Consider the following 13608-nt stretch of genomic DNA (forward strand, 5'->3'; position numbering starts at 1 on the left):
TTTAATTAAGAACCAGAGGAAATTGGTCTTGTTCTCAGCTACAACCCTCTTAAGTCCACGGTCCCAACAAAGCAGTACTTTTATGCAAGGCAAACCCCACTCAAAACACAGAACAATAAACACGAGCCGAGCGTGTCCTCCCACGCATGTGTAGCTCTGGGAAGCGCTGCTGCTGGGCAGCCTCGGCCCACGGCCACCCCGACCACAGGGCTGTGAAAAGCAGAAGTTCAGATACCAGTGCCGTCAGCTGCTGACCCGCAGCGTTCCGACCGGCCTGCAAGACAGCCCTGCAGATCCTCAGCAACGCACGAAGCGCTCTGGGAGCTCCACGCCTACGCCCACCCCCTCTGGTGGGAGGGTGCCTGTATTTAAGGGCAGTATATGCTTTAACGCTCCACAGCCGGATCCACATCCAACACTCCTGTTTCAAAACGCACCTCTGGTGCTTGCAGCTTAGACAAATCCAAACCAAGAACTCGTGGGTTTCCAGAACAATTTATTTATCTAAGTCAGGTCCTCTGATAGCAGTAGTGTATACGTTGTGATAAACTGACACTGAGAAGATTTAACAATTTCTTCATTTAATAAGTGATTTTCACTACATGGTATTGTACACTGTTCTCTGTTCAAAAAAGATTAACAGTTTTTAAAAAACAAGATTCTGTGAGAGATTTATATAAACCGGTGATCAAGATCAACACCTCTGGTTGGCTTATCACGCTATTTTCTAGGCTGCTTTGTAGAACAAAGTCTTTAGGCTAAAATGCACAAAACCTTTCGGGCAGATCGAGAACCATTTCCGTAACTTCCAGCTTTCTGGCACTGGCTGCCCCAGGACTGACGCCACTGCAAAACGGTCCACTTGACCGAACATACGGAAACTGTACAAAAATGTGTTTACTTTTACCATGAATAGAGTAAACAGCGCAGCATTTCTACTTGCTATTTCAAGTCAGGACTTCCTTTTATCTCCAAGAGGAAGGCGTGAATGGAAAGCCCTGCCAACTCAGTGTGGTGGCTCGTGTACAAACAGTTTTCTAAGCGAACTTTGGCTTCAGGAAAGAGACACAAACACTTAAAATAATGGCTTTAATTGTCATTTGAAGTATACGGAGAGGGATGTGTGTCTGAATTAAATATACATCATACCAGCGATGCTGGAAAAGTTGAAGGTTATTTCTAATGTTGACAGCAATAAAACTAACGTGTACGTGACGAGACATTAAAAGAAAAGCAATCCCTTTAAAACAAATTTTAACGTAAAAAAAGTTCACAGTGGTTTGTATAAACAGTATGTAATTTCTGACAGTAACAAATTTCTACTCTCACAGCACACTAGTGCCCTCTTTAGATCCTAAAGAAGAAAACAAGCATTTACACTACTCATTGTACAGATTCAGGAAGTCAGTTGTACAATTACCCATAATGACAGGATAAGATGCTGTGGAGTGTACAGCTGTAACACCAACGAAAGGAAAGTTTAAAACTCTTTTCCTGGGAGGGAGAAAAGTCTTTCATTTGCTGTTACAACCAGCAAATGCCATTCATCAAATCAAAAGGAAAACCACAAACACATTACCTATTTTGAGCAAGCTGAACAGTACACATTACAGTTTTAAAAATGGAGGTTATATACTATAATACAAGTCCCAACAAGGCAGTGCCAAAGTGACTATTTCTTTGCTTGTTTTGTGATCATACCCCTGGGAGGTGTTACGGGTCTGCTGGAATTGGGCTTCTTTTTCTCTGCAGGTTTCAAAATCTGGAAAGACAGTTCAGTCATTTAGCAAGAAGTTTTAGCTTTCTTACAATCAATTAACTCACTAGTAAAGGCACTGGACAGGTTGTCTGGACTAGTCATAAATGTGCCAAGAAATAGATGCGTTTCCTACTCAGAGCTCTGACAGGGCTTAGAGCAGCTGATCGGAGAGCCCATGCCAATGGAAGCGGGCTAACAGCTGGTAACTTTGCCTGGATGATTTAATTCCAGGGTAAAACGGTTCATCTACTCACAGCAGCAAGGGCTTATCACATTTTTGAAGACATGAGTACAAACACAGCCCTGCCTACATGCGAGATCTGTGAAGATCTACTTGAAACAAGCATTCTGGTTTTGTAACAGTAAAGTATCAATTCAAAACAGAGAAAATTTAAAGCGTGACTACACCAATAGGAGGTAAAATCTCAGATACCATACCTGAAAAGAGCACATTAGAGTTTCATCCACACTCATCATGGCACCTGCATTATCAAATTCTCCACAGTAATTTGGGGCAGAAAAGAGAGTTACCAATTGCCTTTTTGCAAAAAACTCATATCCATCTTCAACAACCTTTAGAGAGAAAAGCAGAAATATTAGACTGGACAACTTCCTGCCAAGATGCAAAGCAGCTTAAACAGCGCCAGCAGCTGAAAAATTGGCTACATCTAAGGAGCATAAGTTCCAAACTTTTACACCAAAACAGGAAGAACATCACAGGATCCAGTTCAGCAGAGTCCATTAGCAATGAGAAAAACAGGACTCCACTAGGTTCAAGACAATCTTGTTCAGGAATCAGAGCCGCAGTTTAGATGTATTAAGAAAAAAAATGCTCGTTACAAGGATTGTTAAACACTGGGACAAGTTGTTCAGCAACAGGGGAATCTCAATCCTTGCAGATATTTAAAACTTGGCTGGACAAGATCCTCAGCAACTGGGGCTTACACAGGTTTGTCCTGTGTTCAGTACACATGTGTAGGGTTCAACCAGATGACCACCTCAGGTCCCTCTGAACCAAGACTACTCTATGGTTTAATGTACAAAATTAAAATACCTGATGAGCTCTACATATGAGATCCAAATCATGTTTATGGAGAAACTTAGCAACCACTTCAGCACCAAATGTGAAGGACACTCCTCTGTCATTTTCACCCCATCCTAAGACATCCTTGTCAGGATCAGACCACAGGAGATCACAAAGTAGACCTTGATCTGGTACATCAGTGGGGCGCATAATTCGTCTTATCTGTTCCATTGACTGAAGGTCTGGTGACAGGCCTGTTCCGAGTTAAGACACATGCAGTTCACATTTTAGTCCAGATTTGCTCTGCAAGACTGAGGTATTAACTCAAGACAAAAGTAACTTGTATTCAAACTGATTCACCGTTGCAATTTTACGTAGTTCAATGACGATGTTAACTGACATTTTTTTAATCCAGCATTTGTTTTAAAGCTTTTGTAACAGAAAAGTCACTTTCTAGAAGATTTACTGGGAGCAAGATAAGCAAAGCCATTTCCATATCTTACAGGATTATAAAAATCTCACTGTAATATTTTGAAAGTGTCTGTTAAAAGAGCTGTTAAGTAAAAGAGGCATTAGTACTAGAAATCAGAGTGTTACGTTTATTTTAACGATCAGGCCTAGTAAGATGAAATACCGTATCAAAAAGACCTCATACCATTTTTCACTGGTATGTCTCTCTGGGCAACTGTAATTACTTGCAAGTGATAAAACATTCCAGGTGCAGTATGTATTTTATTACTTTGAAAAGCTGCATGAAGGAAGGATCACATAGCATAACAGAGCCAATTTCTACAAATGAAGCAGCAAACCTGTCAGGTTGGACAGGGCTTTGAACAACCTGATCTAGTGAAAGATGTCCCTGCCCCTTCTACTAAACAATCTTTAGAAGGTGCTTTCCAACCCAAACCATTCTATGATTCTATGAAAACATATGTTTTCAGAATGTACATAAAACTCCTAGTCATACAAGTCTTAAAAAACCCTACACAGACTCTTTATTCGAAAGGGGAGGCTATTAAATATGCCTTTTGGTATAAAAGGAAAAGCAGATCATTGTGTCTGAAGCTACAAAACTATCAGCTCAATGATTCACAAAACTGACACTAATCAAGCTCAACCCTACCTCATACATGAACCAAGGTAGAGAAAAACCCCTAAAGTTTTGAAGCTTCAGCAACGTAAACATGAAATTGCCATGACTGATACTAGAGGATTACAGTTTCTCAAATATCAACTAAGGAACTGTTGCTTACCCCCATGACAGCAGAATATTTTCTCATCCACAATAGCTGCAATTGGTAAACAGTTAAAACAGTCTGTGAAGGTTTTCCACAGCTTAATATTGTATCTTCTCTTACCTAGAAGACATTTTGGAGACAAAGCAGTCAATATGCTTTTCCAACACAACTACATCTAACCTAACACGGCCACCTTAAGTTTACCAAGACTTGCAAAAAGTTAGCATTAAAGCCTATACCCAATTTATCTTCTCGGATACCGACTGACATACTCTATTGCTTATAAGAAAGTTGCAAAAGTCTTTTTCAGCGCAGCAGAGCACTCCGAAGCGGCTCTGAGGACAGCACAAGTCTGTTCAATAGAATGACATTCCACTGTTGGCGGCCAGCCTCTCCAGTCCCAACTTTGCTTTGGAAAATTATCCCTTGGAGAATTTGATCCATTTCAGAAAATCTTGCCATTTGCTGTTTTCTTCAGGGGAAGACAGCAATTCTTGGAAAGCAGATTTTCTTTAAACTTCTGCTAGTGCTTTACCACATAAAGTCTCTCTAGGCAAAGCAACAGGACTGAAAAATGAAACTGCTACAGTTTTACTTTCAAAGGGACTCTCCCAACAGATATGAACCCTGAACATATTTGTGATATATGACTAAGCCTGTGATTAATCTCTGAGGAGTCAACTCTGAAATACCACACAACTTTGTGTCCTCGCTGAAGGAGAACAAGACATGGAGAGTACATCTTGTAAGCTAGAAGCCAAGTATGTCCCACAACTCAAGTTGTGAGAATGCTTCAGCGCAAAATTACTTTAACAGTTTTACCTCCTCTACATTATCTGGATTTACTAAGTCAAATCCTTTGAAACATGAACATACACTTCTACTTCCCAGCAAAATTACTTGTTATGTTAGGGTAAGGTCTACATATAGTCTCCGTCACAATAGACCTTAATGCACTCTGTGGTGACAGAGCTGGTACACTAACTGCATGGCAACATAGCATTTCTTCAAAAGGAGTGCTCATGATGCCAAATAAATACAAGCACATTTCTTCGCTGAAAGGCTGACGCACTGGTTCAAGCAACAACTTCTGCAGCTGAAGCCACCTACTGAAAGAGCAAGTATCTGGTGTTCAATCCAAGCACGCATCACACTGAAGGCTTCACGCACGCTTTGCCCCATTTATGAAAGGAAATACTGGTTTTGGCCAAAGTAACAGCACACAATACAGCAGGACTGCATCCAGAGAAGGACGAAGGCTTTTTTTTCCCCCAAACATTACAAAGTTACAGGTCTTAATATGAATTAGATTGCAAGCACTGTAACATAACCACAATAAAGACCAGTCCATTCTCCAAGTTAAGTTATAACACAAGTATACATCATCATCCCTCAGATGAAAGAAACAGAGGTGAACTTTTGTAAAACAACTCAAGTAAAATTCTCTCATTAGACGACCTTATCTTAAGAACTTTAACAATATATACCAGTGAGAACTGTTGGTTAATATAGCGGCCAATAAATAAAATTACCCGCTTGCATGCTGCTTTGTACTGTGAGGATCAGACTCCAATACGATCAGGGAAAGGGCACATTTCCCTTCCTGAAGTATGCCAAAGGCCCCCCTGAAGTGCACACAGGGAACTGCAAGTTAGGAAAGAATCATCTAACACCGCAACACTAGCACCTTCTACCCTGCTTTCCCAAGCCAAGGATGCACACATCTGTATTACTTACATTCATCGTAAAACCCATAAATTCTATTGATGCTGGCACATTCATGGTTCCCTCTGAGGAGGAAAAAATTCTCTGGGTATTTAATTTTGTAGGCCAATAGAAGACAAATTGTTTCTAAAGATTGTTTTCCTCTGTCAACATAATCACCAAGGAACAGGTAGTTGCTTTCTGGTGGAAAACCTCCATATTCAAAGAGTCGAAGCAAGTCATAGTACTGTCCATGGATGTCACCTGTAAAGAGTATTCAGAAATGACATGTAAGTGACCCTTTGCTACATTCTTTGATTGATTTAGAGAAAGAACAAATGAATGACACCTCAGAAAGAAAACAGCTTGCAGTTAGATACTGCCTACAAATACTTAAAAACTACCATTTATCTTAATGTATATAAAATTATCACATTCTCAAGTTTGACATCTATCTAATGCAATGGTTAACTGCACTAAGATGAAGTAGGAGGGTATTTAAAATTATTCTCACGCATGTAAAATAAAATCAAGATTCCAAGAAACCAACTGCGTGTTCAAATGAAAACCTGACATCCAGTTAAATCCTTTACTTGACTAGTGGCTGCGAGATCAGGAACCTTTACCTCATTCTTGGTATTTCCACACAGCATTAGTAATATTGATGGAAAACTGACCACTTGGGGAATTTGCTTTCCTTTGTACCATCTCTGTTGTTTTCTAGAAACACTCAGTAATTCAAATTCTAGCAGTGAAGTTGTATTGAAAATGAAATCTGTATTTCTGCCTTTGGTTCAAATCATGGTTTTGTTTCTGACAAGCAGAACACTACCTCATGGTTTTAGACTACCAATGTTATAAATATTGAATAAGCTACTTCAATTTGAAGCAAATCCTCAGTGTTAGAGTAGGATAAAATACTGTTTGCTGGAAGCTTTCTAAAGTGCATTTATTGAGGCTTCTATTTTGACATTCTTCATTCTTTTAGCGTAACTAGATATGTACGTGTGCAAAATGAGCACCACTGTGTACAAGTATGGTGATACCAAACTAGAAAATAATTCCAAGAAACAGTACAGAAATTTAAGTTTCCAGCAGGATTTTAAAATATTGTCAAACCACTATTCAACTCTGAATAGCAGCTACAATAAACTACTGTAGTTCTCCTTTGTTTCCCCTTGTTCAGTCATGACTGGGCCAAACATTATTTCATTGACACAAAAACTCCTTTCTAAAACTTCAGGTGAATCCCTTCCCCAAGAGACCTGGTGAAACCGGATCAGTTATTTTTTGGGTTTGGATTATTTTGGTCCCCACTCCAATTCCCATGTTTGTTACTCCCCACTCCTCCGCCCTAAGCATCCAGCAGGGTTTTATTTTGCCTTTTGCTACAATCATTTTTTAGTTCCACTGTTAATAAGTGAAAGTAGCGTCTGGCATTTGTTCTCTGCCTAAGGTCTGCATCTACCTGACACTCCCCCTCAAGCATCAAATCAAAATCACAGTACTCACCACATATTTTCAGTGGAGCTTCAAGTTCTAGTAGAATAGGCTGACTCAGAAAGATTTCTCTGGATTTCAAGCACAGTCCTCTAATTTCATTCTCTTGAAGTTGGACATTTTTACCTGGTTTTGATCCTCGCACTGTCAGAAGGAGTCAGAAGTCAGTTATCAAAATAACAATATCCCTAGTGTAATTTTAAGAGCCTGACTAAATCCCACTGAAATACAGAATGAGAAGATAACAGGGCAGTATCAGTCTGCTGAGGTGAAACTGCACTGCTGTGTTACCAGAGAAAGGGTAGTGTGTTCTGTTTCAGTTGTTTGTTACTTTCACTTAACAGAATCCATGGCTCAACACTTACCCCGTTAAATTTTAAACATTTTAAATAGCATCAGTTTAGTTCTATTTAGCTATAAAACCCATCTTGGACAATGTGACTATGTATTTTTTTTTTTTTAAGTAAGCAGTTATACACTTGTTCTCTGGAAAGCTGTCTGAACTTGAGACAAGGAAGTCTCCCATTTAATCATCAGTATCATAGCTCAAATGTGCAAGCTTCCCTAAGCTATCACATAACCTTGCCCAAGACAGCATCTAAACAAAGACGACTACAGTACCAATAAATACTGTACTGCCCTATTCTACACTGCAGTTAGCAAACATGGAAGAAAAATAAGCATACGATTGGAAGGTCAGAACTATATGTAAGGAAACATTTTTGGATCAGAATGACAAAACAACCCTCCTTATCATTGCCTTTGAGCACAGTAAAAGACAAGCTAGTAGGAGATCTACCTCCCAGCCTCAGACCACTTCCCACCCCCCCAATCCTCTCCCCCCCTCAAAGTACTGCTTCGGTCTCCCCCACTGCAACAATTCACAGTAGTTGGTTCCCTTTAATATCCATGAAAGCTTTCTTTCCTAGTCTGGACAAGGACACCAGCTTGGCCTGAACAAGTTTCTACAGCCACCAGCACAGCTTTCCCCCCATTTATCTATCACCCCCTCATTTCTGTTTCCCAGAAACATAAAGGGCATTTCTACGGCAGCAATGCTGTAACTATGGCTAAATTGCATGCAATAGCATTTATCAGGGTTAGGATAAGACTAAATAAACTGTGATTATGCCATTACTGGTGAAGCTTATTCTATTTTTATTTGGTGTCAAAACTAGTGACAACATGGAGCACTGATAAGGCTGAAGCAAAAAAAAACTTGTAGCAAATTCCAGTAAGATTATGGAATAAGAGTAGTCATCTTCTACAACATAACCCATTGGTTTAGCCACATCAAAGCCGAATGACCGCAGAACTTTAGCCTCAGATGCCTGGAAACACTCTGACAACACCTCCAGAAACAAAATCACTACATTGGTAATGTGCAGTCTGCCTAGTTAGGCGACTCACTGTGTGGAACTCGTATGGCATTGAGACTGAAGAATCTATGCTCTTATCCAAAACATTTTAATATTTTATCTTTAATTGCAAAAAAAGCAAGCGACAAGCCCTGAACCCTTTCAAAAAGAACCTATGCAATATTATCTTCCTGAATTCCTAAATAACCTTTTAGATACTATTTCAGTCTAATTCCCTTGATACTGTTTAACCTCAGAGTCAGAAATCTGGAAGCCACAGATGACTCAAATCTCTGTACTGTCACTGTGGACCTTGCACTATATGAAATCAAGAAGTGAGAACTGCAGTAGGAAAGGCCAGGGGGGGCGGGCAGGGGGCATGTTTTAGGAAGAGTAAGAACAAAAACAGTTGTGTTCCAAAGGGATTACAAATTCTCATTAGCACAGAAGTTTCCTACTTTTGTGCACGCCTCTGATCAAGAGTAGAAAACATTGTTCAGTCAGCGTGCATCTTATTTAGACCAAGAATAAAATAATGACTGTGTAATATCCATCCATAAAATCAATTGCGTTGTTGGACACGATCTCTACCAGCACTTAAGAGTGTTACTACCAAAACAATTCTACCCTGCATACTGACACTCAGAGACCCTAGTCATGGTGGCACAGGCTGCCCTACAGAACCATTGACAATACCCTAGAACACACAACTTTTCCTTAAACAAGCTTCAAAATTAAACTTTAGTTCAAATTACAATGTATACTGACAGTGACATTGAGTTAATTGTAGGTCAAAAGTCATGGCTTTAATAATGTTATCTTTCAAGCAATACATGCTCCTTTATTATTCACTGCCTACATATTATCACTCAACACTGACACTACATGGCAACACTGGAATTACCACTAAACTTCATGTCTTCCATTAAAATATTTGAAGTAATGAAGCATATAAATGAAAGTTAAATCTTTGTCACAGCAGTTTATCATGCATGATGTGGATTTTCATCCACACAGTAGTTTTTTCATCCATACAGTAATTTTCCAAACACTCCTGAGCAATGAGCAAGTTACTCAAAATGCCAAATATCCAGAAGCAATAAAGAACAGAAATTTATAGAATAAAGTGACCAGCTGGCTGAATTATAAATGTTAAATTTTCCCCTACTCTTAAATTTTACAACTCATCTTTGTTTTTGAGATAATACAATATACTTGTATTGAGTTTTCTGAGAAGCTAAAAATCTAACTTTCCAGGATTTGGTCTTGTTAGAAATTGCTAAAACCAAACCCTGTATCTCGCATCCATAAATTAAGAAGTATAAAATATTATACAGACTATGTAATGCACTGAGTCACTAAAGCTCATGAATAAAGCATATGCATTCATTTTTGCTGAAGATAAAATGAAAATATGAAAACTGTTTCAGACAAGTTTCCTACGTTTCTCCAATATATTTTCATTGAACCAGTATAATCTTCAAGCAGTTTTAGTCATCTTGTAGAAAATCTTGACAAGATAAAATGATGCTTTGCTGCAGTTCACCACCTCACTAGCACAGATACCAGAAGGATGAAAGAAGAACGGGACAATTTGATTCAGTTCTGTAGAACGCTGCCTGCTAATGACATTTTGACCACTTTCATCCAACATGGAATCAGCACAGAAGAAATGAGAGTGTTAAATTTCTTCTAACATTGACCTATATATCCTGAAAAGCTGGAAAAAAGTATTTTTGGCTTCAGAAGAATCAAATATGCAGAAGTGCATGTTGGTTTGAGAAATCTGTATTTTTAGTACAAGCATTTTCTCATCCACAATGAAAGAGCTGGCAAGGAAATGCAGGATGTTCAGTCTGAATGACTTCTTAAAAGGTTACTCTGAGTCTTCACGTAGTCCCACTAAGAAAGGCAAAAATAATATACTATGAAAAATATGTTGTGTTTACAGGTTTTTTTCTCTGCTTTGGACCAAAACAAGGCAGCTTGTAGAGATCAGACAGGACAATACTAATTGGCAGCTTGGTCATAAAGTCAAAAGAGCAGCTCAATAGTACTGTACATGCATATTTGTTCTTTCAATGCATAAAAAATAACCTCTCTCAGAAATGACAGTCTGGAACTGACAGCGGAACAAGTTGAAGATTAATCAGTTGAGGAAAAAAGTCAGCCCATTTCAAATAATATTTTATTTATGTCTTGTCTCAACATACTGCTGCACTATTTCCAGGCAATAATATATTCCCATCCTCTTTTAGGCAGAGATGCTCCTGTTCTTAAAAATCATTTTTTGAGAGCTTGAATTTCAATGTCCAGTCTGGGCAGCCTTGTAACAAGTAAAACCTTCTCCACTGTACAAGTGTCAGAGGTTTTGGAAAAATAAGCTCTCCACTGGATGGAAAAGACTACAGAAAAGATCCCTCCCTGGAGCCTGGATGATCTCTGCAGAGGTACTGACTTGTACATAGGTTCCAACTACTAAAATTAACATTGCTTTCCAAGACAAGGAGGAAAACTGCTAGAAAGCAACGACAGATACAACTCTAAAATGAAGGTGTATTATAGACAGAGGTGAGTGCAGTACGACAGCCGCCCAGCAGAGGGGGAAAAGGAAGTCAGAAGAAGAAGAGCAAGAACTTAACAGCAGCCCTGTCATTTTGGTGCAAGCAAACTGAGCTAGTACAAAGCATAGCTGCAGCTGCCAGGAGTTAAAACACCACTTGACATCCAGGATAACTTTTATATGTTTCTTTGTGAAGGACAAATGGGTCAAGAACTATGGGATCTAGAATGTACAACAGTCAGACGACACCATGCACGTAGAGTACAAGAGACTTCTACACCACATCCCATCACTAGCATTTTCCAATGTTCAGTTTCGTGCCACACAATCCTTTAACAAAGGGAAATGCTATTATAAAACTGAGTCTATTACCTCATTCAAGGTTAGTATGAAAGAGACAGATACTTACAAAGTATGCAAAAATAGCAGAATGTTAAAAAATATTAGAAACATCAATGATCCAAACATCTCATTTTCCTGCAGTATTACAATAAAAGAAACAGTTGAAATGCTGTCAACTAAAGTGCTAGAATCAAGTTCTTGTACAGAAAATGTTTTCAAGAAAACAGTCTATCAGCAGGTCAGTTCATTTTTTGGCTTATTAAACAAATCTCTCAGTTTTACCACATTTTACATTAAAATGTCTGCAATCCTAGAGGCATTTCCAAAAATACTGCAGGTTGTTTTTAATCTTGTTTTTAGCCATTCCTGATGACAGTTTCACATTCAGTTTTGCACCATAGGCACAAAGGGAATAAATAACTTGAAAGTGGCTGACGTAAAAAAGGCTTTACTTTACTGCAGGCACTACCAACTGATCATTTCAAATTCAAAATTGAAACTGAAAAGCAACTCCTCAGTGCCCAAGCCTCTAAAAAGAAAAAGTTCTAGTCTACTTTTTAGTATGACAAAAGTTCACAGCAGCATTATCAAACAGAAGATTCTGTATGACTGCAAAAATTTCATCTTGTAACATACTTCCACACTGGAGAGAGCTACACAGCAACAGGTACTCATGCCGATCACAAATACTCAGAGATGACGAATTCCTCCACTTCACTGGGCAACAAACACAGAATTTAACTGACTTATTTGAATCCACAGCAGTGACAGGAATCTAATCCTCATCTTCCAAATGCAGAGCTCCTATTTCCCATTATTAGAAATTGCTGCAACACAGCAGGAAACAATTAACATTAAGCTACGCAAACTATGGAAAATTATATGGTTTGAGGTCAAGAAGCACTGCCTGGCTATTAGAAACTTTATCACAGTATCCCAACTCATCAACAAGTGAAATCTGACCACGTTTCAGATTAACATCTGTGAGAATCAGAGACTTATCTCAGTATATGAAGCTAAACAGCAAGCAACCCTTCAGACCCAGTCAATGCTGTATTTAGCAGAAAGGTGAAAAAAATCAGAGAACTGCATTTGTAAGAAATAGTCTTCTCTTGTCAGCAAAAGTTTATCCATACTCTTTGGCTCAACTATTTTTAATAACTGGATGATCCTCTTTCCCCATTTAAAGCAAATTAGAGAGAATATCTCCTTGACAGCTATACAACAGGCTTTACCGGGAATAGAAATCTGTGGGTGGATAAACAGGAAAGTTTTGAGGATTTAAAGCCTTTTTGCTGATTTTAGCGCACTAACCAGGATTTCAGCTTTCAGAATGGCTACCACCATTCAAGCCTCACATGGCTTTATCCAAAGTACCCTTCGTTCATTATTTAGTTTTTCCTTAATAGCGTTTGCAGAGGCTGCAGCACAGAAAAGATTTTCAGAAACATATTTCAACTTGCGTTCTGCTTACATATGTTGAAATTGTTTTATTTTACCCTTTTATCATTACCATGGTAAGACTAGTACATTTCAATCTTGTTTTCTAAATACATTACTACAAGCTCGATTTTCAAACCAGACCCTACTTATCTGTGAAAAGCTGCCAATGCACTAGATGAAGGAAATGGATAAGGGGCTCAAGTTATAGGAACACCATCTGACATGACACGGAAAGGAAGCCATGCTCACACTCAGGGAATCTCGGGATTTTTCACTCATTCTTTACCTGGAGCTGAGCAGGAATTCTGCCATTTCCTGGAACCCTTACCATGACCATACAAATGCCACTGATCTTTCATCTTAGAGGAAGCTTTTCTAGCATCTTCTTGTTTACTGGCAGGTTTGACTTAGCAGACAGACACGTACAGCCGCAAGCTCAGAACCATGAAATTACTGCCCACAATACTCCTCCTAGGAGAAGAGTAATTTGCACTCATGTTTGCCCCTTCTTATTCCTCAGTAAAGTGAGTTAGTTCCATAAATATTTGAGCCTTTATCCACTATCAAGAACACTTAGGAAACATTTCAATACTCAGTGCAGGATACTGTCATTTACTATGCTTTAGAAGCCTCGTTCTTGTGGAAATTGTTGTTAGTACAGTTACTAAAAGTGACAG

At 38.9% G+C, this 13608-nt stretch overlaps 1 protein-coding gene across 1 annotated transcript; it reads right to left on the reverse strand.

The window, feature by feature from the left end:
* Nucleotides 1-478: 478 nt before the first annotated feature.
* Nucleotides 479-10354, reverse strand: LOC104071568 (serine/threonine-protein phosphatase PP1-gamma catalytic subunit {ECO:0000250|UniProtKB:P36873}-like). Its single transcript, XM_009582176.1, is given in 7 exon segments — nucleotides 479-1762; nucleotides 2198-2332; nucleotides 2814-3037; nucleotides 4037-4141; nucleotides 5759-5989; nucleotides 7238-7369; nucleotides 10138-10354. Coding segments are annotated over 7 exon segments (1134 nt in total). The 3' UTR covers nucleotides 479-1672.
* Nucleotides 10355-13608: the final 3254 nt, after the last annotated feature.

Source organism: Fulmarus glacialis, unplaced genomic scaffold, assembly GCF_000690835.1.
Source record: "Fulmarus glacialis isolate BGI_N327 unplaced genomic scaffold, ASM69083v1 Scaffold40757, whole genome shotgun sequence".
Lineage (NCBI taxonomy): Eukaryota > Metazoa > Chordata > Aves > Procellariiformes > Procellariidae > Fulmarus > Fulmarus glacialis.